The sequence below is a fragment of the Pelophylax lessonae genome, assembly GCF_965119305.1.
Source record: "Pelophylax lessonae genome assembly, chromosome: 7".
Classification (NCBI taxonomy): Eukaryota; Metazoa; Chordata; class Amphibia; order Anura; family Ranidae; genus Pelophylax; species Pelophylax lessonae.
In genome coordinates, this window is record NC_138774.1 from 164079630 (window position 1) to 164103486 (window position 23857).

General features: G+C 46.6%; 1 protein-coding gene across 1 annotated transcript in view; it reads left to right on the forward strand.

Annotated features, from left to right (window-relative positions):
• THOC2 (THO complex subunit 2) overlaps window positions 1-23857 on the forward strand; it is a 282137-nt gene that overhangs the window by 165588 nt on the left and 92692 nt on the right. Inside the window, exons 27-30 of the mRNA XM_082263317.1 lie at window positions 8916-9047; window positions 11477-11661; window positions 12313-12497; window positions 13737-13839. Of these exons, the coding sequence (XP_082119443.1) occupies window positions 8916-9047; window positions 11477-11661; window positions 12313-12497; window positions 13737-13839 (605 nt within the window). The remainder of the gene's footprint in view (window positions 1-8915; window positions 9048-11476; window positions 11662-12312; window positions 12498-13736; window positions 13840-23857) is intronic.

Below are 23857 nucleotides of genomic sequence, written 5' to 3' on the forward strand. Positions count from 1 at the left end.
TGAAAACGTCCCCCCCACCCTGAAACCCGGTGGGGGCGCACCTTCAGGCTGTGTACTCCTTTGCTTCGGGTTTGGCTGGGTTGGTCCTTTGCTTGTCCGACCAGCCCTTCTTGAACCCTCCTGGAGGAGTCTTGCCTTTCCCGCTAGTACCAGCCGGGCGCCCTTTATGGGCGGTAAAGAAAGGTCCTCGCTTGTTGCGAGGTCCCTTAGCTTTAGCAGCCTGTGGCAAAAAAGTGCTCTTGCCCCCAGTGGCATCCTTAATGATTTCATCTAGGTTGGCCCCAAATAGACGATTCCCCTGAAAGGGGAGATTTGTCAAGGTCTTCTTGGAACCTAGGTCAGCTGACCAGCATTTTAACCACAGCACACGTCTGAGGATCACCGCTGTCTTAGATGCATGCCCTAATAAGGGAGTAGTGTCCAAGGCTGCGTCACAGATAAACTGTAGCCCTTGTATAATCTGTTCCATCAAATCAGATATCTCCTGGGGAATATCTTTTCCCCTAAGATCTTGGCGTACCATTTTCGCCCATTCCGTAAGTGTCTGGGAAACTAGACCAATAACAATTACTGGTCTAAAAGCTGACCCTATCAGAGAGAAGATGGTGCGGGACTCTGCTTCCATCTTTCGATCCACCGGATCCTTAAAGGACGAAGTGTCCTCCACTGGAATAACCGTGGCTTTATTCAGCCTGGAAATAGGCGGATCCACGACTGGTGGTACCGTCCATTTCTTAATGATGGATTCCTCAAACGGATAGCGTCTAGCAATACGCTTGGAAATAGTAAAGGTACGTTTAGAATGCTCCCATTCTCCTTTAATCTGATTACCGAAACATTTAGGTACAGGAAAAGCCTTCATCGTCTTGATGGGCTTATTAGTACCAAAAGGAATCTCTGTTTCAGTTGCCTCTGCCGGTAAAGCCTCAAGTTTTAAGGTTTCCTGCACTGCCACAACTAGTGCGTCCACCAATGCTTCTTCCTGAATAATAGCAGGAGAAGAAGCGTCCTCCTCACTGTCTGAGGGGGCTTTACCTGGGATAACAGCCCTTGCAGAGGAACCTGCAACTGCCGTGACCACCTCTGAATCTGAGTCAGAGGTGTCAGATGGTATAGGGGTAGGCGGGGGTCGCTTCCTTGACCCCCGTCCCTGACAGGCCGCCTCCACCCGAGCCACCATAGACTCCAAAATTGCTGTAAATGACTCTATACTCTGTGCACCGGCGGGTCCCGTGGCCCCCTCGAGGGAAGCAGGTGGGGGAATATGTGTGGCAGGGTCCATGATAACTCCAGTTACTTCCTGGATAATATAATTCAAAAATAAAACTTTTCTTTTTTTTTTTTTTTCGACCCCCAGCGCCACAAAAGCCCCTTAGTGTTACCTGCTAGGGATCCCTATCGATCGAGAGAGAGAGAGATAGACCCCCAGGCTCACCACTTGATGCTCAGAGTTTAACTGCAACAGGTTACAGCGCTGTCTTAACAAACAGGAAGTCTTTTGGCTGGCTGCCCAGGAAGAAAGGAGGCGGCTCCGCCCCTCTGTACGCCTTCCGGCGCCTCCCCCAAGCTCCACGAGGTGTTTGGATCACCTCAAACATGGCCGCCCCCATGCTGGAGACACGAGGCTACGCCAAAATGGCGGCTCGTGCGATCCAGCAAAAAAAAATGGCGGCGGCCCGTACTGAATAGCGGTGTGCTGCAGGGCACACAACACTCTCACTGCATGGGGATATGGCGTGGTTGGCGGTACCGGCCCTGGCGGACCGCATGGCCGTTCGGGAGGCCTGCTAATAGCTGGAGATCTGATTAGGAAGGCAGTCTACATGTCCGTGGCTTCTGACTGGTAGGTAGCTTATTCTTAACCCATAAGATTCCCAGAATGCCACAGATTACATCTTTAAAACATGTATACAATTAGATTGTTAGCTCCCAAACCAAGCCTCCTGGCTTTTTGCACACATAAAATCACACTCAAAGTAGGAGGATCTGTGTCATGTTGTAGGATAGAAAGGGACTCTATCTTACCATACAGAGAGGGGCCCGCGTTCACCACAAAACCCGTCAGGGGGAAAGGGGGAACATACTACTCACCATACCGGAACCAGGCGGGCACCAACTCCTGACAGTACCCCTCTCCACCGGGGCGGGAGGGCTGTCGACCGATAAGGACGCCGTGACTCATGGTCTTTGGCGTTTCAGCGAGACGTTTAACTCGCGTGGACAGTCTTTTAATGGGACTTTGTCGCGGCCGACCCAGCGCGGAGCTATGGCCTGCACGCGCTCGTAGGCTGAACTGGGGTGACCACCGGATCTCAACATCCAGCCCGTCGCCCAGTTCAGCTTTCTTGCTTGAAGATCTCACAGGAACACTGGAGAAAAAAGCTGTCTAAAAAAATCCTTTAAGAAAAAATTCTTGCCAGGACCTAAGATCCCAGCAAGGTGTCTAGGTCCTTACTCCTAACTAGACAGAAAATAACTGATTTGCTGAGGCAGAGAGAGAGAGGATATACCCTCTGGGACTGCCCCTGGGGTGTGGCCAGAGCTTTTTAATTTCCTGTCTAGTCCTGCTCCTGTGGAGGCAACATAACCCGAAGGTGGTGTATCACCGAGGACTACGTCTGTCAATGAGCGCTAGAGAAAATCAAGCTTTAACAGGATGCAAACAAGCATTAACACTGTGATCTCAGCGCATTTACAGCCTTGCTTTATTGGTTAATCTTGCAAGCTTGTAATAATGTGATATTTGGTCTGGTATTATGCTATGTTGTTCCTTTCTTTTATCCCTCTATGCTTTTAAAGTTACTCAATCACTATAATCTAATTCTTGTAATCTTTAACTTGCACGCATTAGTATTGTATCCTTAACCTCCTTAGTGGTATTCCTGAGTGTCGCCCGGGGTGGAATTTTAGTGCCATTAGCGGTAACCCCGAGCCACACTGGTGGTACCGCCAGAGAGCATCGCTGGATCCTGGTATAGGTTACTTACCTTGTCTCCGGGATCCGGCGATTGTACCCCTGCAGCATACGGCGGCCGGATCTTCCCCCCCCGATGCTGTCAGCCCCGGCTTCCGTCTCCTGCGACGTGACGTTCGCAGAGGGGTGAAACCGGTGGCAAATTTGAAAAGTAAAACACACAAACACACTGATATATTGTAATCCTATTAGATTACATTACAAAATAAATTTGACATTCGTTTGCCCCCCAGTGCCCTTTCCTGCAGTTTTATTGTAATATATATATATATATATATATATATATATATATATATATATATATATATATATATATATATATATATATATATATATATATATATATATATATATATATATAAATAATATTATGTGTGTGTGGGCCCGCAGCACCCCCATTTTGATGGTGCGGTGGTCTGCCCACCCGATTTTATGGTGTGGTAAGTAGTGTCCCTCCCTCCCCTGGTGGCCTTTTGGGGAGGACATGGGCCTCTCCCTTGGACAGTCGGACCCCGGGTTCTCCTTTTTCCCCACATGGCGTCCCCCCATTTATCGAACAACCCCCCATTCACTCACACCCAGCCCCCCCCCCCCCATACAGTTGGGGGTGTCAAGCTGGCGATGGGGGCCCGCCTTCACACTTTCCCGCTTTTACACAAAATTTATGAAGTAGAGGTGTTGGCATCTGCATTGTTTGAAAGGACCTAGTCTTTGAGGGTTTGTTTTCAAGTGCGCTCCAGTTGTTCCTGGTTGAGCTCCATGTTACCTGGTTGGTTGGTTAGGTTTAGCCTTTGGGAATTTTTTCTGCTGTTTTTTTTCCCACCCCTCATGTTTTAACACTGCTTTGGGACGTCCCAATAGTCAAGAAGATTCTGAAACTGTGTCTGTCAATGAACGAAAGAGAAAATTGGATTTTTGTCTTACCGTAAAATCCTTTTCTCTGATGTTCATTGACGGACACAGCACCCACCCCTTTATTGAGTTGGGTTATTTTTATTCTGACACTGCTTGCAACAAAACTGAATGCCTATAGCAGGAAGTGGGAGTATATCCTCTGGGACTGCCCCATAGGCATGGTAAAGCTTTTTCCTGCCTAGTGTTCTACTCCTGTAGGGAGCAGCATAACCCTAGTGGTCAAGAAGATTCTGGAGCTGTGTCAGTCAATGAACATCAGAGAAAAGGATTTTACGGTAAGGCAAAAATCCAATTTTTATACCTTAATGCATTCTCGCATTAAATTAAAAATTCCCCCACCCCTAAACACCTGAGCCTGATCTCGATCCAGCACTGTACCTGTCTGCAGCAGGTCTTGTCTGAAGATGCACAGGATTGAGACATAATCTCAAGCATGGGACCCCAGAGAAGGGGAATTGTGGCCACTCCGTGCAATGTCTTGGAGACCAGGCACACGTGATCATGAAATGGATGGGCGGAGTGTTACATATCCTTTACTTGCCAGCTATGGGGCTTGCTTATTAAGCAAATTTGTTTATCGTGAAGGGCATATTTACGTTACGTGGCTGGATTATTAAGCAAGATTGTTTATTGCTAGGTGGCGATGTATCCTATATACACTATCTCACAAAGAAAAGTACACCCCTCACATTTTTTTAATGTTTTATTATATCTTTTCATGTAACAATACTGAAGAAATTACACTTTGCTGCAATGTAAAATAGTGAGTGTACAGCTTGTATAACAGTGTAAAATTACTGTCCCCTCAAAATAACTCAACACACAGCCATTAATATCTAAACCGCTGGCAACAAAAGTGAGTACACCCCAAGTGAAAATGTCCAAATTGGGCCCAATTAGCCATTTTCTCTCCCAGATGTCATGTGACTCGTTAGTGTTACAAGGTCTCAGGTATGAATGGGGAGCGGGTGTGTAAATTTGGTGTTATTGCTCTCACTCTCTTACTGGTCACTGGAAGTTCAACATGGCACCTCATGACAAAGAATTCTCTAAGGATCTGAAAAAAAAGAATTGTTGCATAATATAACATAAAGATGGCCTAGGCTTTAAGAAGTTTGCCAAGACCCAGAAACTGAGCTGCAGCATGGTGGCCAAGACCATGCAGCGTTTTACCAGGACAGGTTCCACTCAGAACAGGCCTCGCCATGGTTGACCAGAATAGTTGAGTGCACATGCTCAGCATCATATACAGATCCATATCCGGCACTGGGGAGCTACAATTCATTGAGGGAACTATGAATGCCCATATGTACTGTGACATACTGAAGCAAAGATGACCACTGCCTTGTGAAAGAAGCTGAGGGTAAAGGTGATGGACTGGCCAAGCATGTCTCCAGACCTAAACTGTATTGAGCATCTGTGGGGCATCCTCAAACGGAAGGTGGAGGAGTGCAAGGTCTCTAACATCCACCAGCTTTGTGATGTCATCATGGAGGAGTGGAAGAGGATTCCAGTGCCAACCTGTGAAGCTCTGGTAAACTCCATGCCCAAGAGGGTTAAGGCAGTGCTGAAAAATAGTAGTGGCCACACAAAATGTTGACACTTTGGGCCCAATTTGTACATTTTCACTTAGGGGTGTACTTAGTTTTGTTGCCAGCAATTTAGACATTAATAGCTGTGTGTTGAGTTATTTTGAGGGGGCAGCAAATTTACACTGGCATAAAAGCTGTATACAAGCTGGTTTAGATTGGGCAAGATTAAAAAAATTTTTCTGATTGATTGGTACATCACAGCCTGATTTCAAATATGCTATTTGTATGGCCTTGGCCCAGGCTTGACTGAGTTACCCTATTTAGTTGGCCCCTTATCTGCCATCAGTAATAACACATGGTCTGGGCTCCTGCCTGTCCTTGCTCCTCCCTTTTGCTCAGTGTCCGCTCCCCATGGCGGCACTTGTGCGTACTTGCTCCCAAGCTCCACTGCTGCGTCCATTGACAGACAGTGGGTCTCTGCCCCAATCCCTCATCGCTGGATTTGATTGACAGCACTGGGAGCCATGTAAGATCCAAAATAAAGTTGAGCGCTAGGTCATTATATATTCACCTTTTCTTGTGCCAGCTGTTGTATAACCTCCAAACAATCATAGAATAAAGACTATGCATCGCTTCAATATAATTGGTGAAACAAAAATCCTGTTATGTGCAATTAATAAAAGTCCAAGCAGTAAAACTGTGATGGAGGTCAGGTGATCTTCAGTATATACAAAAATATGCACCAATAATTAGTGTGAAGTGCCAAACCACTCACTAGAAACCAGACAAATTCCAGCATTAAATGAACACACTTCACCCAGGGTGCTAAAGGATGATTTTCCACAGTGATGCACCTCAACCAATCTAAGCACTTACCAGAAGCTAAGTTGTAACAAGCCTTGTACTGTTATGCAGTAAAATAGTGTCATACTCCAGTGTGTTGTCTGCGTAGTAAACTCCAATGGGATCCGACACTGTATAAAATAAGCTCACCAGCAGAAGCCCAAGTGTAGTCTTTATTTGCAGTTAAAGTGGTTGTAAAGTCAAAATGCATTAAAATAAAAAGCCGCCTGTGTGCAGCAGCCCCCCCAATACTTACCTGAGCCCCATCTCTATCCAGAGATGTCCACGAGTGCCTTGGTCATCCAAGACACTCCCTCCTGATTGGCTGAGACACAGCAGTGGCACCATTGGCTCCCGCTACTGTCAATCAAACTCAGGCAATCAGGAGAGAGAGTGAGCAGGGCCGAATGGCAGCTCTGTGTCTGAATGGATACATGCAGCTGCACCTTGGCTCAGGTGCCCCCATAGCAAGCTGCTTTCTGTGGGGGCACTCAACAGGTGGGAGGGGCAAGGAGCTCCAGCCCAGGGACCTGAGAAGCAGAGAATCGGGGCTGCATTGTGCAAAACCACTGCACAGAGCTGGTCCGTATAATATGTTTGTTAATCTAATTGAAAAAAAAAAAAGACTTTACAATCACTTTAAGAACAAGTACATGTACTGTAGCATAAAATACAAAAATGCCCAAAAGAGTGGCCAATACAGAGATGGCTGCCACTCCTACCACGAGGATGCGGCAGTGATTACCTCAGTGTTAAGGCCCCTCCCTATGTGTTTTGTGCACCTTCTCAAGGAATTCTCCATCTCTGGCCATTTTTGTCTTTTATGCTACAGTAGTACTTGTTAAAGTGATTGTAAAGTCTAATTTATTTATTTTTTCTATTAAAATAAAAAATGTTATACTTGCCTCCTCTGTGTATTGGTTTTGCACAGGACTGCCCAGATCCTCCTCTTCTTGGGTCCCTCACTGAAGCTCCTCACTCCTCCCTCCAGTTGGTTAAGTGCCCCCACAACAAGCAGCTTGCTAGGGGGGCACCCGATTCGAGCTGAAGCTCCATGTGTCCATTCAGACACGGAGCTTCCATTTGGCCATGCCCCCTCTCTCCTGATAGGTAAATGTGTTTGATAGCAGTGGGAGCCAATGGTGCTCTGTCTCAGCCAATCAGGAGGGAGAGTCCCCAATGTATGAGGCACTCGTGGACATTGCTGGATAGAGAGGGGGTTCAGGTAAGTATTAGGGGGGCTGCTACACACAGAATGTTTATCTGAATGCATAGCATGCATTAAGACAAAAAACTACCTGACTTTACAGCCACTTTACCGTCTAATAAAGACTACACTATATGAGCATTACTTGGGCTCCTGCTGGTGAGCTTCTTTTACACCATGTCTGATCCCAATGGAGCTTACCACGCAGTCAACACACCGGAGTATGACACCAATATACTGCATAAATTCAAGGCTCTTTACTACTTACCATATGTTAAGTGTTTAGATTGTTGGAGGTGTATCACTGGGGAAGATCATCCTTTAGCACTCTGGGTGAAGTGTGTTCATTTAATGCTAAAATATGAGTGGTTTGGCACTTCACACTAATTATTGGAGTTGCTTTTTGGATATACTGAGACGTTTTCCTGACCTCTGTCACACTTTTACTTGGACTTTTAATTATTGCACATAACAGGATTTTTGTTTCACCAATTATATTGAAGCGCTGCGCAGTCTTACTTGAAGCCAATGGCTCCAGTGCCCCAGCAAAGCCAGTGAGACACAGAAGTGTTTGGAGAGAAGAGCTGCAGATGTGGATTGAATAAGGGGTCAGGTAAGTAGGTGGAGTCGGGGGGTTGTTTGAGAGGCCAAAATTGATGCCTAAACATTTTTTTACCTTAATGCAAGTAAGGTTAAACAGGTTTAGACTTTAGAAAGCACTTTAAATGCTGTTAAGGGTGTTGCCAAATTAGGCAAGGGTGTATTTAGCTATGTCCTCCTAGACCTAGATATATGCCACAGTTCCTATTAATGGTTTTATGAATGGACTATGCATTCCTCATCTTTAAACACTCACTGCATGTGTATTGAGTGACAGCTGCATCTTCCAAAATGATTTTTTTTTTCTATGCTGCTCATTTCTCATTACTTTAATTGAATCATTTAGAACAGCACTTTATTTACAGTCTTTTAAAATACTTTAGGAACAATTTGTTAATCCTAGCAGCCTGGAACTATTCTAATAGCCTCACGTTTTTAGGTCTGGTCGGAGATATTTACTTGTGAACACAATTGTGTAGAGCCCTCTCTAGAGCCATGGGCTGTATAGTAGCCAAGGGCTGGAAGGAGGGCAGCATCTGCTGTCACTGCAGCACGTTGTTCCTCCATGCCTAGCTGTGCCACTGCACCTCATTAACCTCATCTGCTAGTAACACAGGCCAGTTTGCATGCTGATGAGAGCTCTGATTGTCAGCTAATGTGTGTACACTTGGAAATGTGGTAATCGTATGAGCTTACAGTCTAGTCATTACTGGGTATTGTGCTTTTTACAAACCTGATCATATAGTATGTTTTCAGACATTCTTCGAACAACTCCATTACCCCTTTCTGCCATTTCCATCTTTTTCAAAATGCCTTACTTTCTGATTTTCAATTTCCTTTTTAGGATTGTGGAAGCTATCCAGGATTTGTTACAATTTTAAGGGCATCCAATTTTGATGGTGGCAATAAGGCGGACCAGCTGGATTATGAGAATTTCCGTCATGTAGTTCACAAATGGCATTATAAATTAACAAAGGTAATTTTCAGCTTTAAAAAATACACCAGCTCGATTTCCTGCTTTTATGTCCTCACATATTGTTTTTTGTTAAAGGTCCAATCACCCATTCTTCTTTTTTTATGTACTAGATATACTTCAAAGCAGTCATGTATTCTCCTTTTTTTTCATCTTTCTGCTATTTAAAGAAACACACTTGGTCTAGCTTTTTTTTTCTTCTTGCATTTCTATTTTCCAATTTGGTTTGCTTTAATTGTACATTTACATTGATCAGTCACAACATTATTACCACAAACAGGTAAAGTAAATAACATTGATTATCTCATAACAATAACATCTGAAAGTGAGTAAGATATTATAAGCAGCAAGTAAACATGTCATTTAAGTTGATGTGTTGATAGCAGTAAAAATTTTCTGATGGCAACGGCCTCTTTCAAGAGTTGTTTGAGGAACACAGCAACAAGTTGAAATGTTGACTTCACCTTCAAACTCTCCAGATCTGCATCTGTGGGATATGCTAGAAAAATAAGTCCAATCCATGGAGGCCCCACCTTGCAGTTTACAGGACTTAAAGCGGAGCTCCAGCCCCCCTTCCAAAAATTTGAAAGTCAGCAGCTACAAATACTGTAGCTGCTGACTTTTAATATTAGAACACTTACCTGCCCAGGAATGCTGTGATGTTTGCACCCCAGCCGATTTTTCAGTCGGCTCTCGGGTGCTGCGGCCGCCATTCCTAATAAGGGAAACCGGCAGTGAAGCCGAGTACCTGTCAAACAAAGAAAGGTGCCAAATGTTACAGCGGGGCGGGGGAGCAACTGCCTGCTTGGTGCTAGATTACACAGCATACTTTCAGAGGTTTAGTGGCTTCTATTCCTTAACAGGTCAGGGCTGTTTTTGCAACAAAAGGGGGACCTACTCAATAATGTAAGGCCATAAAGTTATGGCTGCTCAGTGGATTTTCCTTATTATAAATTAGTAAAAAGACACTATAAATGAGTAATAGGGTGCTTTCCAGACAGAAATGAGAGTTCGTCTTTAAAGTGGAGTTCCACCCTAATTTTATACTTGCCTCCATCTTCTCGCTCCGGGTCACCTGAAAAACAAATGGCTAATCGCATTTTTTTTTTTTTTACTTGCCTCGTAGCGAAGAAAATATACTTACCTTACTTCCTTCTTCCTCCTTCCTCGGCTGCGGCCCGTCGTCACTTCCTGGCTCTGCAATGATTCCTGGGAGCTGAACGTCATAGCTCCCAGGAATCATTGCGCCTGCACCAGCCCCAACGTCAGTTCCGGGGCGCGCGCGTCATCCCCTTCTAAACAGCTTCTGGGCATGTGGAGGGATGACGCGCGCGCCCGGAAGTGACGGCGGGGCCGGCGCAGGGCATCGTGGGACCGAAGAAGGCGGAAGAGGACTCCGAAGAGGATCACGCTGGCTTCAAGCTGCCCACATCTGAGATGGCAGCGCTGGACAAGACTTTTTCAAGGTAAGTATTTGTCCTAACAGGTAAGTGCAACCCGGGACAGATCAGAGGCTAGCCATTGTGGAATGCACTAGCCCTGACTGTCCCGGGGGTATTTAAAAAAAAAAAAATTCCAGGGTGGAACTCCGCTTTAAGATGCAAACAGTCAGTCCTTGTCAGTATTTTGTTAATCTGAAGAGAGAGGGGAGCTTTTTAAACATACCATTGCAGGTCTCTTTCTCCCCCACATACAGAAAGCATATGTACCTAGAACATGGGTGCTCAACATTCTGAAGAGTGAAGGCTGCCTAAGTGATTTGGTAACTGGTCTCGAGCCACAATAATGAACCATGGGATTTTGAGGAGGAAGCATTGGCTTATGCAGCTCCTGCTCCCTCTGTGGCCGCATGCTTACACCGCTACCAGCGCCGGCTCTGGGATGGCGTGTTGGCAACCTTTTAATCGCGATCTGGTCATGCTTATCTACCATCCGAGAGCATGAGGACGTAGGGCACCTGAGAGAGCTCCGTGGGCCACATGTTGATGAAAAGGTTGATGTTTCTCTCAGCATGGATCAAATTGAAACATACCTTGGAACGTTAAATATCATTGGTGATAAAAGAAGCAGAGGGAGGAAATTGGCATGTAGGATTCAAGAAGTACTATTTGTACTGCAGGAGGGTTGGTTGTGATTTCAACTACACTGCGAAATGCCTAGATTTAGATAAATTGAGTGAACTGTCTCACATTTGCCTGCTGCAGGGTTTGCTGGATAGTGAACTTTTAACCTATTGCTGTATATCATGTTTCCAATAAGCAAATATGACAGATTCTCTATCCCAGAAAAAAAAAAAAAGAAAGAAGTTAAGAATATACTGGTACACAGCTGATTTCGAATTGTTACAGAGCACAGGTTGCAGTTTTCCATGTTCATGTCTTTTTCTTTTTTAAACAGCTACAGCCCCTTTTTGCCTGTATTTTGTTTTGCAGGCTTCAGTTCATTGTCTTGAAACTGGCGAATTTACTCACATCAGGAATATTCTTATTGTACTCACTAAAATTTTACCATGGTATCCCAAAGTCCTTAATCTGGGACAGGCTCTGGAGCGCAGAGTGCACAAAATCTGTCAAGAGGAGAAGGAGAAGCGACCTGATCTATATGCATTGGCTATGGGGTAAAAATCTTTGAGAAAAGGAGCTCTTTTATTGACAAAAATAATTTTTATTCATTTATTCTGTTATTGACCGTTTGCATTTAGATTTTGGCAGGCTTTGTTTTCTAGAAACCAATCTGACCAGGCAACATCCATGTAGAGAATGTAACCCTTAAATATTAGCGGTGAGCAGGTACCTTCATGACATTGAGACAAAATTCCTGAAATATTGCAGTATCTGTTATATGTAGGAAAGCACCCACCTTTATTTCTGGTGAGCTTATAAATATCAATACATAGCAGCAGGGAAACGGAATTTGCTATTTTATAGTTCTTTGCTCTCGAGAAATTCTAAAAATCTGTTTCAGTCCCATAACAAATTTTAGAGAGCAGTACTGTTTGTCCTTTGCTACTGAAATACGTTGCTAAATACATTTATATCTTGAAAAGATTAACTTTTGTTTTACAAAGTTTACTTCAAATATGTTAACTGAATGCTTAAGATAGATTGCTATAATTCCTATACAGTGATTCAGAACATTTGGGGTCTTTTCACTTGAACATTAAAACATGCATTTTAAAATAGAGGTAACAATTGAACACAGAGCCTCACAGGAATTATATTTGGTGCATGGATGTTTTGCTGTATTTAACACTTTATGCGAATTGCAGCTACTCTGGACAGTTGAAAAGCAGGAAACCTTTCATGGTACCTGAAAATGAATTTCATCACAAAGATCCTCCTGCCAGGAGTGTCATTCCAGCTCAAGTACAGAATGGTCCGGGTACTGTCAGTCAGTCTGTGTCAGTCATGGTAAACGCAGTTAAGCCTGAAGACAGCACTGCTGAGGATGCTGGTAAGTAATGGTATTCAGACTCTCTATTGTCATTTTACAGTTTTTATGAAAGTAATTGTTAAACTAAAGCTGTCACAAACTTGAGAAAATCAAACTGGGGAAATTATGAAAGGTAGCACATATTTTGGAAAGATTTGGCCAGGTACTAATCACCTCATTGCAGTGCAAGATGTGCATTAAAATAAAAATATGCAACTCAAATAAACCCACGCTAGGGGTAACCTAATAAGTAGTCACCATTGCAGCTGTTCAAAAAGCGCGGAACAGTAAATCATAAAACACATGTGATAAAAATTTAAAATTATAAATGTGATTGATAAAAAGGAAAAGCAAAAAGTCCAAAGACATCTAAAAATATACAAAAAATGTGTTCGATGAGCAGTCCAAAGAATTCAAATAAAGTACTGAAGTGCTTCACAACTCACTCATGCAGTGGAATGTGCCAACCACCCTCTTGTGTACGATCAGTAAATCTGGAATCGTGATGCAAGGCGAGCATGGAACGCAACCTCCACATGCCTTTCACAGATGAGCCAGACGTAACGTCATAGAAGAACCTGAATCTGCGTAGGCGCGTTTCGCCCCTCCCACCATCAAAACCCCTCTGTTGTATCTGTTCTATTGCTGATCCTAGATGCTCGCCTTTTGTCACGATTTCAGATTGATTGATCATACCACTTGTTCCTTTGTACCCAAATGCACTTTGTTGCCTACAATATTGTAAGTGCAATTTCAACATTTTTATGAATACACAAAGCTTTATTAGACTATCCGAGTCTTCTCTTCACTTATGAGCGCCAAGCTTCAAGACACTTGTGAGCTGCTATCTTCCTACTTACCATTCAGCATTATAGACCCATATGCAATATTGCTAAGGGGTCCACATCCTTTGGTAAGTGCAAGCACAAGAGGGTGGTTGGCACATTCTACTGCATCAGTTTGAGTTGTGAAGCACTTCAGCTCTTTATTTGGATTAATTCTTTGGACTGTTGACCAAACACATTGTTGTATATTGTTATGTCTTCTGACTTTTTGCTTATCAATTATTTGTCACATTTATCAATTTCAATTTCCAATGTTTTGTGCTGTATTTTATGATTAAGTATTGAATTAAAAATATTTAATTGGCTTTTCCCTATCACCAGTTTCGTAGATCATTTGCTTTTGTGTTCCTTTCAGTTTCCGAAGATGTTTAGTATTTTAATGTATGTATTTATTTATTTTTTTCCGAAATCCTAGAAAAATTAAAGGAAAAATCTCAGAGTGCTGCTAAAGTTGTTACCAAGGCTGCTAGTGCAACACCAAAAGTTGCTGCAAACAATGGAAACAGCTCTTCAAACAGGTATGTATTCTGTTTGCTGTTCATTGGTCTGTTCTGTAAGTATACACAGCCTTATCACCACTGTGTACTATGTAACCTTAAAGGGATTGTAAAGGCAGGAGGTTTTTTTTATCTTAAAGCATTCTGTGCATTAAAATAAAAAAACCTTGTGTGTGCAGCAGCCCCCTTCAGCCCCCCTAATAATTACCTGAGCCAGTCTTTATCTGGCGATGTTGCAGGAGTGTCTAAGTTGCCTGAGACTCCTCTCCTTATTGGCTGAGGCAGCAGCGTGGTGCAATTGGTTCCCGCTACTGTCAATCAAATTCATTCAGCCACTCAGGAGAGAGAGAGGGGGGGGGGCAGGTCATGGCTTTGTGTCTGAATGGACACAGGGAGCTGTGGCTCTGCTTGGGTTCCCCCATAGCAGGTGGCTTGCTGTGATGGCAATGAATATGAGGGAGGAGCCAGGAGAGCCAAAGAGGGACCAGAGAAGGGGAGGATCCTGGCTGCTCTGTGCAAAATCATCTGCACAAAGTAGGTAAGTATAACATGTTTGTTATTTAAAAAGAGACTTTACAGTCCCTTTAAACCATACAACCATGAAACGCATGAAAATAATATTCTGTGATTACCACATCATAAATATACTAACCCTCAAAACAGCAATTCGTATATTATCTCCAAAAAAATAAAGTGTCCTGTTCATAAAAAATTATGTTTTGGAATTTAAATATGGATGAAAAACAATTGGCGCAATAACTGGATACAGTTGTGGAGTGTTACTGTCAAGGTGTATAAAGTCCATAAATCAGAGTCTGTATTACTAGAAACACCCACTATAGTGGCTGCTGTGTTTTGGAGTTGGAAGCAACTCTAAAATGCAGGTAGAGAGAGATGCCCAGCGCCTTCTAAGTGTAGCTTTCCTATTAACTTTATTCCAAAATAAGAATATTACTCGCAAAAGAAGTTGACATACAAGCATTAGGCGCTGTAATACTATCCTTGAAATTGTCTATCCAGATGGGGAGCTCCCTGTGGGAAGTGATCAGGTCCAGAGAGTTAGAGCGCCTGGGGATGGCTGTGCTTCCTGGTGTAGATGGACCGCATGATCAGGAGGACTTTGTCATCAACAGGGAGTGATGTGGGACATGGAACCTGCTGATGACAAAGTAATTTTTTTGAGATATATATATATATATATATATATATATATATATATATATCTCAAATTTTTTTTAAAGGAACACTTTTTATTCAGCATGTAAAATCAAGTCAATTAAACTCCTGGGATATTGATCTAGTCAGTTAAGTAGCGGAGGAGGTTGTTAATTAGTTTCAGCTGCTTTGGTGTTAATGAAATTAACAGGTGCACTAGGCGGGCAACAATGAGACAACCCCCAAAACAGAAATGGTTTTACAGGTAGAGGCCACTGTTCATTTTCTCTGACTTTTTTTTCACTAGTTTTGCATTTGGCTAGGGATGGTGTCACTACTGATGGCATGAGGTGATACCTGGACCTTATAGACAGTCTCAAGAGCATGGAGGAGATTACAGAAGACAGGCAGTTACTCTAGGAGAGCTGGACAAGGCAGTAAAAGGTCCTTAACCCATCAGCAGGACTGGTATCTGTTCCTTTGTGCACTGCCAGAATCCTACAAAATGACCTCCGGCAGACCACTGGTGTGAATGTCTCTGACCAAACAATCAGAAACAGACTTCATGAGGGTGGCCTGAGGGCCCAATGTCCTCTAGTGGGCCCTGTGCTCACTGCCCGGCACCGTGGAGCTTGATTGGCATTTGCCATGGAACACCATTATTGATGGGTCCACCACTGGGCACCCTGTGCTTTCACAGATGAGAGCAGGTTCACCCTAAGCATATGTGACATACGTGAAAGGGTCTGGAGAAGCCATGGAGAACATTTGTTGCCTGTTCAGCACCACCGGTTTGGTGGGAAGTCAGTGATGGTCTGGCATATCCATGGAGGGATGCACAGACCTCTACAGGCTAGACAATGGCACCCTGACTGTCATTAGGAATCGGGATTAAATCCTTGGACCCATTGTCAAATCTTACGCTGGTGCAGTGGTCCTGGGTTCCTTCTGGTGCACGACAATGCACTGCTTTATGTGGCAAAAGTATGCAGCCAGTTCCTGGAGAATGAAGGAATTGATACCATTGAATGGCCCACAAGCTTCCCTGACCTAAATCCAATAGAAAATCTCTGGGACATTGTTTTCGTCCATCCGATGCCACCAGGTTGCACCTTAGTTGGTTTAGGAGCTCAACGATGCCCCCCATCTAGATCTGGGAGGAAATACCCAGCACACCATCAGTCGTCTCTTTAGGAGCATTTTTGAGTCGCTGCAATGAAATTTCAGCAAAATGGACTAGCCTGCTGCATCATTTTTTCACTTTAATTTTGGAGGGTGTCTTTGAGTTCAGCCCTCTGTAGGTTGATGATTAATTTCCATAAAACGATGTGACATTTTTTTCGATCCTTTCACATTACCCAGTCCACATCAGTATAGATATCCAGTATGATCTTTTCCCCCATTGATATCTTATGTGTTTTTTAAAAGTGTTACTTTAATTTTTTTGACAGTATCTATTTGTTTGTCTCCTATATCATCTCTCTCATCCTAAAAGTCAGATGACAATTCATATAATATTTTCAGCTAAATAAATTGTCCCGTGTATAAAAAATTCTTCAAAAGGTCCACGACCAAAGTGGGGAAAAAAAAGCTGAAAATCCCATTTCCACCAAATAACAAAGATAACACGCTCCACCTTCAGTGTTGAAATCACTCACCAGAACTAATGGCTCACTAGAATTAATGGCTGATTATAAAACCAGCAAATGCACATTTTTATCTATTTGCAGTTCTCATGGGCATCTAGGATCTTTCCATTAAAAACATCTCAAATAGTCATCCAACAACGATGACATTCCTTGCTCCAAGAAGGGGGTATTATAAAGGAAAGAGGGAGCTCCTATCATAAAACCATAAACTTTTTATTCAATAACACAACTCAACCCACTTACACAATATAAACAGGCTGTATTGCAATATATTTTACCAGCCTGGGGGTTGGTGACTAGGGCAGGGATGTCTTCTGGGCTCCCTGCTGCAGTTATCGGGCTGGGGGAGCGGATGGTTTAGCAATCGCGGGTCACGCTTCACGCAGTCGTATCCGGCCAAAAAATTTAGGCCATGGCTTTGTGGCCTAGTGGTCGGGAGCTATGTGGGGCGGCCCCAGTAAGGGTTCCTGAAGCCACTACCCTCTGTTTGGGCATCCGCCCTACCCTCTGCTACCCTTGGGTGGTTGGCTCCGATGGGGCTCGCTCCCAATCCGCTGGGCGTCCACAAATTTAGGCTGCGGCCTTTGGCCTAAAATATTTATGTGGCTACTTGTGGCCTGCTAGGCCATGTGGCCAGCTTATTGCTTCCCTTGGAGTGTTAGCACTCCTCGGATTATGTTTTCCGGTTGAGCTTAGTATACAGCGCCCCCCCCCCCCCCCCCGCCCTCATCTGCCTCATCAGGGGTTCTCCCTTGCTCTTTTTCCGTGGCTCGGATCTTGGCTTAACTCCAACGGGGGGGGGGGGGGGCTTGAGCAACTCCTGGCCTTGAGTACCACCAAGAGGCAGTTTTCGATTTTCCATTGGCCACACATTCCGTGGTGCGTACTTTATTCAGGGAGTTTGACTCTTGGCTCCTCCAGTGCGGTCTCCATTGCCACTGTGGGACCTCAGCTTGGTTGCCAGTTATCCAGAAACCTCCCTTTGGATATATTTAGGAGGTTCCCCTGCTTATGTTGTCCTAGAAGGTGGCCTTTTTTTGGTGGCTATTACTGCTGCGCACAGGGTGTCGGAGCTGGCGGCGGTGTCTTGACTTGTGGTTCATAGAGCTAAGGCGTTTCTTCGTCCCTTTCGGTCGTTCCTTCCAAAGGTAGTCTCTGATTTCCATTTGGATGAAGACATTGTGTTGCCTTTCCTGTGTCCCAGGTTTAAACATCGTAAGGAGGTTGCCTTGCATTCCCTGGGTGTGGTTCGGGCAGTCAGGGTGTACCTGGCAGCTACAGTCTTTTAGGAAGTTAGAATCACTATTTGTACTCACAGGTGGGGCTTGAAAAGGGATGGCCGCTTCTGCTGTGACCATTCCCAATGGATCAGACAGACGGTTATTCAGGCCTATTCAATTAAGGGTCAGGCTCCTCCTTTCCCTGTTAAGTCGCACTCTACTCGTGCGCTTAGTGCCTCCTTTTCCCTCAGTCATCAGACGTCATTGATGCAGGTTTGCAAGGTGGCCACCTGGTCGTCTGTGCACACTTTCACAAAGTTTTATAAGGTGGATGTGTTGGCATCTGCGGATGCTTCTTTTGGCCACAAGGTTTTGCAGGTTGCTGTTTAGAGGACCTGATCCTCTTTGAGGGTGTATTGTTTTTTGCAGGTGAGCTCCAGTTGTTTATGGGTTACCTTCATGTTACCTAGTTGGCTACGGTTTAGCCTTGGGTATTTTTTCTTGCTTTTCCCACCCCTCATGTTTGATGCTCTTTTGGGACATCCTAATGGTCAAGAAGATAATGAGCTGTGTCCGTCAAATTAAAGCGAGAAAATGGGATTTCTCTTACGTCCTCCGACAGTCGCCGCCTCTTCATATTCGTCACATATGGGGTATTAGACTTTGCTCCGAAGGAGTAGCTAGGCAACAGAATATGTTAACAATAAAGCTTTAACATATCCCACCCTCAAGGGGTGGTCCCCTCAGTCAATACCCTCCTACTTCCTGCAACCATATCTCAGTTTTAATGTCTAGCTTGTCAGGAGTGGCTGGCTCTCTCTGTGCTGGGACTTTTTGTCCCAGACTCTTTCTTCTTTTTAATATTTTATTTGAGTTTTTTCTCTACCTTTACTTAGCTGTTGTTTTTGTCAGCATTAGTTAGTTCTTCGGACGAAGAGGATCATGCGGACTGGGTCTCGGGCTGATCCCCCTGATCGCAGGTCGTGGGTCAGTGGCTTCCCAGTCTGCCATCGAGCGTTCAGCCAGGTAACGCTCCTGGCACGGTGAACGACCCATCCCTGTTCGGTGCAGGGATGTTTGGTGAGGTGGCTACCTCACCGGACGCTGTGCGGTTTCTTAACCGCCATTGTGTGCGTCTTGAATTGCGACTCTCCCTGCCTCATGTGCAGCGGCTTGTTCGCCTGTGCGGGTTCCCCACGCCATATGAGGTAAGTGTGTCTATGTGGGGACCTGTCTGTCTGGGGGGGGGTCTCAGTCTGGGACTGTGTAACCTGCCTTTAAATCACACTGCTTGTCTCCCTATCTCTCGGCTGCATGCTGTGGGCTGCAAGGGGGGGGGGAGCTGTATGACACTGTGTGTGTCAGGCTGGGCAGTGTGGGAAGCTGTGTGCTGTGGGGCATGTTTTTAATGGCATGTTGGGGCATATACAGCGATCGCTGCGGCGATCTAACATGTATCCATATAATGGGATGAAATTGTGTGTGTTTTTATGCACTGTGGAGCGGCGGTTTCGGCGCCAAACGACGCCATTTTACCGGCGCCCGCTCCGGCCGCATGGTTTACATGCACGGCGGCCATTTTCTTGTAGCCTCCATAGGCTTACATAGAGCGCCCTGGCTGCATCACTTCCTTTTTCCTGGAACACCGGTCGAGGCAGCAGCAGCAGCGGGGTCTCCTCAGGTTTTATCCTTCTATTCCTGTTGTCCATTGCCTGTATTCAGTCTGTATATTCCCTGTGGGGGTCTCATTGTGCCTGAGTGTGTGCGGTGGGCTGCGCTTACCGCGCTTGCTGAAAGGGGACAGTTAACCCTTGGTTGTCTGGCGTACAGGGGCAATGGATTCTCAGGAGGGCAAGTTTCCCACAGTATTGGTGGAAAGCCAGGGGACCGCTGTTTCCCCCCCAGGGGGGGATTTAGCCACTATTGTGGCTGGCCTTGCTGCCCAGGTGCAAATGCTGGTGGCTGCTCAATCTACTAAACGGCCCAGAGTTACTCTGTCCTCCGATTCTGAGGGTGAAGGTGATGGGGCTGTTCTGGCAGGGACCTCCCTATCGGGGTCCCGCTCCTCTCTTGATCTAGTGGGGTCTGAGGTAGAGGCTGAGGTTGAGGGGGTTGATAATTCTCCCCCTGGCTCGCCTGAAGAGCTTGCAATCATGGATGAGTTGATTGCTTCCATTAAGCAGACGCTACGTTTGCAGGACGAAGTGTGTCCCCCCGCTGCCTTGGCGGCTTATGGGACGCAGAGAAAACGCAGGACGCCGCAGGTTTTTCCCTGCAATGCTGATTTTCAGCGCGCGGTAAAGGATCAATGGCGCGATCTGCGCAAACCTTTTGCGGTACCAAGTAAATTCAAGCTGCGTTATCCTTTCTCCCCTGCCACTGATGAACGGTGGTGTGTGCCTCCACCAGTGGATCATGCAATTGCGGTTTTGAACAAAGCCACTGCGATTCCTGCAGAGGGATCCCCTGTTTTCCGTGATGCCACGGATAGGAGACTGGAATCTCTTGCCCGTCATACTTATTCTGTTACGGGTTCTATGCTTAAAGCTCTATTTGCTTCTCTCATGGCGGCCCAGGCGATCGCAAGTTGGACGCAGATGCTTAGGCGCGTCCTAGTGGCCGATTCGGCCTCGGCGGCGACCCTGGACATGGTGGATCAGATCCACCAGGGTGTCATGTATCTGTGTGATGCAGACCTGGACCTGATTCCGTTGGCTGCACGTGTGCACAGCGTGGCGGTGTTGTCTCGCCGCCTGGTTTGGTTGAAATGTTGGTCGGTGGACCAATCTTCACGTAAAACCTTAGCCAATCTGCCTTATGATGGGTCTCGCCTTTTTGGGGAGTCTCTGGATGTGTTGATTAAGGGGATCACCGGGGGTAAGAGCACTCTCTTGCCCCATTTCCCCAAGGCTAAGGGGGCTTCTGGGAAGAAGCATGCGAATTTTCGGCCCCCTCAGGGGTCCTTTCGTGCCTTTCGGCCGCACTACAAGGGCAAACCGTTCAAGGGCCAGGGCTCTCAGAAGAAACCCTGGTCTGGGAAACAGAAGTCCGGCCAATCCGGACCTGCGGCCCATAACAGTTCGGCCTGAAGGGGCGCCCTCACCCAGTTTTGGGGTGGGGGGACGCTTGCTCGGTTTTCTTCAGCCCTGGTTGGCCCGTGTGCGGGACAGATGGGTTCTGGAAATCGTTCGATCTGGTTACAAGATCGAGTTTCTCTCTCGGCCAGAGAGCAGATTTTTTCCCTCAAATCTACAACTGTCTCCAGAGCGCCTGCGGGATCTGCACCTGGCGGTGCGGGACCTGAGGGCTCAGGGAGTGGTGGTTCCGGTGCCTCATCGGGACAGATTTCGGGGGTTTTATTCCAATCTGTTCACCGTGCCCAGAAAGGAGGGCAAGGTTCGTCCAATTCTGGACTTGAAAGCTCTGAACCGCTCTGTGCGGGTTCGCAAGTTCCGCATTGAATCCCTGCGCTCGGTGGTGGCTGCCCTGGTTCCGGGGGAATTCATGGCCTCCATCGATTTGAAGGATGCGTATCTTCACATCCCCATATTCGAGGGTCATCAGAGATACCTTCGATTTGCCATTGCGGAGGATCACTACCAGTTCGTGGCGTTGCCCTTTGGGCTCGCCTCGGCTCCGCGGGTCTTCACCAAGGTGCTTGCACCGGTTCTGGCATTATTGAGAGCCCAGGGCATTTCTGTCCTGGGGTATCTGGACGACATTCTGATTCGGTCTGCGACCAGTCAGGGTCTGGAGAAGGACCTGTCTGTCACGATGCAAACTCTGCAGGAGTTCGGTTGGACGATAAATGTTCCAAAGTCGACACTGAGTCCGTCGGTTCGTCTTCCCTATCTGGGAATGATACTGGACTCGGTGCAGGCGAAGGTCTTCCTGCCGGAAGACAAACTCAGGACTCTTCAGGAGGAAGTCAGGTCCCTCAGGGACGTTCCGCACTCGTCCCTGCGGACGTGTATGAGATGTCTGGGATTGATGGTCTCGGCTTTCGAGGCGATTCCTTTCGCGCAGTTTCACACGCGGGGTCTCCAGGCGGAGATCTTGTCCAAGTGGGACGGGCGACCCCAATCTCTGGATCTTCAGATCTCGTTGAGTCATCGCACCAGGGAAAACCTTCTGTGGTGGCTCCAGTCCCCGTTGGTGTCCGGGGGCAAGTCGTTTCGTCCGATCTCGTGGACGATAATCACCACGGATGCCAGCCTGTCGGGCTGGGGTGGTGTTCTGGGCGTTCTGTCCGCCCAGGGGACCTGGTCGGAGGGGGGAGTCTTCCCTCCCGATCAACATTCTGGAATTGCGTGCGATATGGCTCTGTCTTCATCGCTGGACGGACCGGCTGCAGGACTGCCTGGTTCGGGTGCAGACGGACAATGCCACGGCGGTGGCCTACATCAACCACCAAGGGGGCACCAGGAGTGCCCGAGCGGCTCGAGAAGTGGCCGACATTCTGTCTTGGGCCGAGACTCATGTCCCGGCGATAACGGCGGTTCACATTCCGGGAGTGGAGAACTGGCAGGCGGACTATCTGAGTCGCCAGACCCTGGATCAGGGGGAATGGTCTCTCCATCCGACTGTCTTCCAGATGTTGTGCGCGAAGTGGGGTCTAACAGATGTGGACCTGTTCGCGTCTCGCCTCAACTACAAGGTGAAGAGGTTCGTGGCAAGGACGCGCGACCCTCGGGCAGACGCGTCGGACGCGTTAGTGGCCCCGTGGCATCAGTACAGGCTGATGTACGCGTTTCCACCGATTCAGTTGCTGTCCCGGTTCCTTCGCAGGTTACACTCGGAACGCAGCACGGTGATTCTTGTGGCACCGGACTGGCCTCGCCGGTCCTGGTACGCAGACCTCGTGAATCTGGCGGTCGACGCCCCCTGGCGTCTGCCTCTTCGGGACGATCTACTGTCTCAAGGACCGATTTACCATCCTGCTTTACAGTCGCTGGCTTTGACGGCCTGGCTGTTGAGACCGAGGTCCTGAAGGAGAAGGGTCTCTCTCCAGAGGTTGTTCATACCTTGATCAACGCGAAGAAGTCTTCCTCGGGAAAGGTTTATTACCGTACTTGGAAGGCCTATTTTGCCTGGTGTGAGTCCAGGGGGTTTTCACCCCGCACGTACTCGGTTTCCCGTGTGCTGTCTTTCCTTCAGACGGGTGTCGATCAGCGTTTGGCGCTGGCTACGATAAAGGGTCAGGTGTCTGCGCTGGCCGTTCTGTTTCAACGTCCCGTGGCTTCCAACTCCTTGGTTGGCACTTTTATTCAGGGTGTGCGGCATCTGGTTCCTCCTAGGAGGGATCCTTTGCCCCCTTGGGACTTGAATCTAGTCCTATCTGTGTTACAACGTGCTCCTTTTGAACAGATCAGGGAGATCTCGTTGTCTATGTTGTCCAAAAAGGTCGCCTTTTTGGTGGCGATCACTTCGGCTCGCAGAGTGTCGGAACTGGCGGCTTTGTCCTGCAAGTCTCCGTACCTGGTTGTTCATTTGGATAAGGTGGTCTTGCGACCTAATCCTTCTTTTCTGCCGAAACGAGTTTCGGAATTCCAACTTAACGAGGATATTGTTTTGCCTTCGTTGTGCACGAAGCCTAAACATCCAAAGGAGATGAGATTGCATTCTCTGGATGTTGTTCGGGCGATTAGGGTTTACCTTAAATCGACTGAGTCTTTTCGAAAGACGGACTCCTTGTTTGTTCTTCCAGAGGGTCCTCGGAAGGGCATGGCGGCTTCCGCCTCTACCATTGCCAAATGGATCAGGCAGACCATTGAACAGGCCTATGCCTTGCAGGGGAAGGTTCCCCCTGTGCCTGTGAAGGCGCACTCTACTAGATCTCTGAGTACGTCTTGGGCCTGTCGTCATGGGGCTTCTGTAGCCCAGGTGTGTAAGGCGGCGACTTGGTCGACCGTACACACTTTCACAAAATTCTACAAAGTAGATGTTCAGGCATCGGCGGATGCTTCCTTTGGCCGCAAGGTTCTTAGTGCGGCTGTTCCCTAGGGTCCCTTGTTG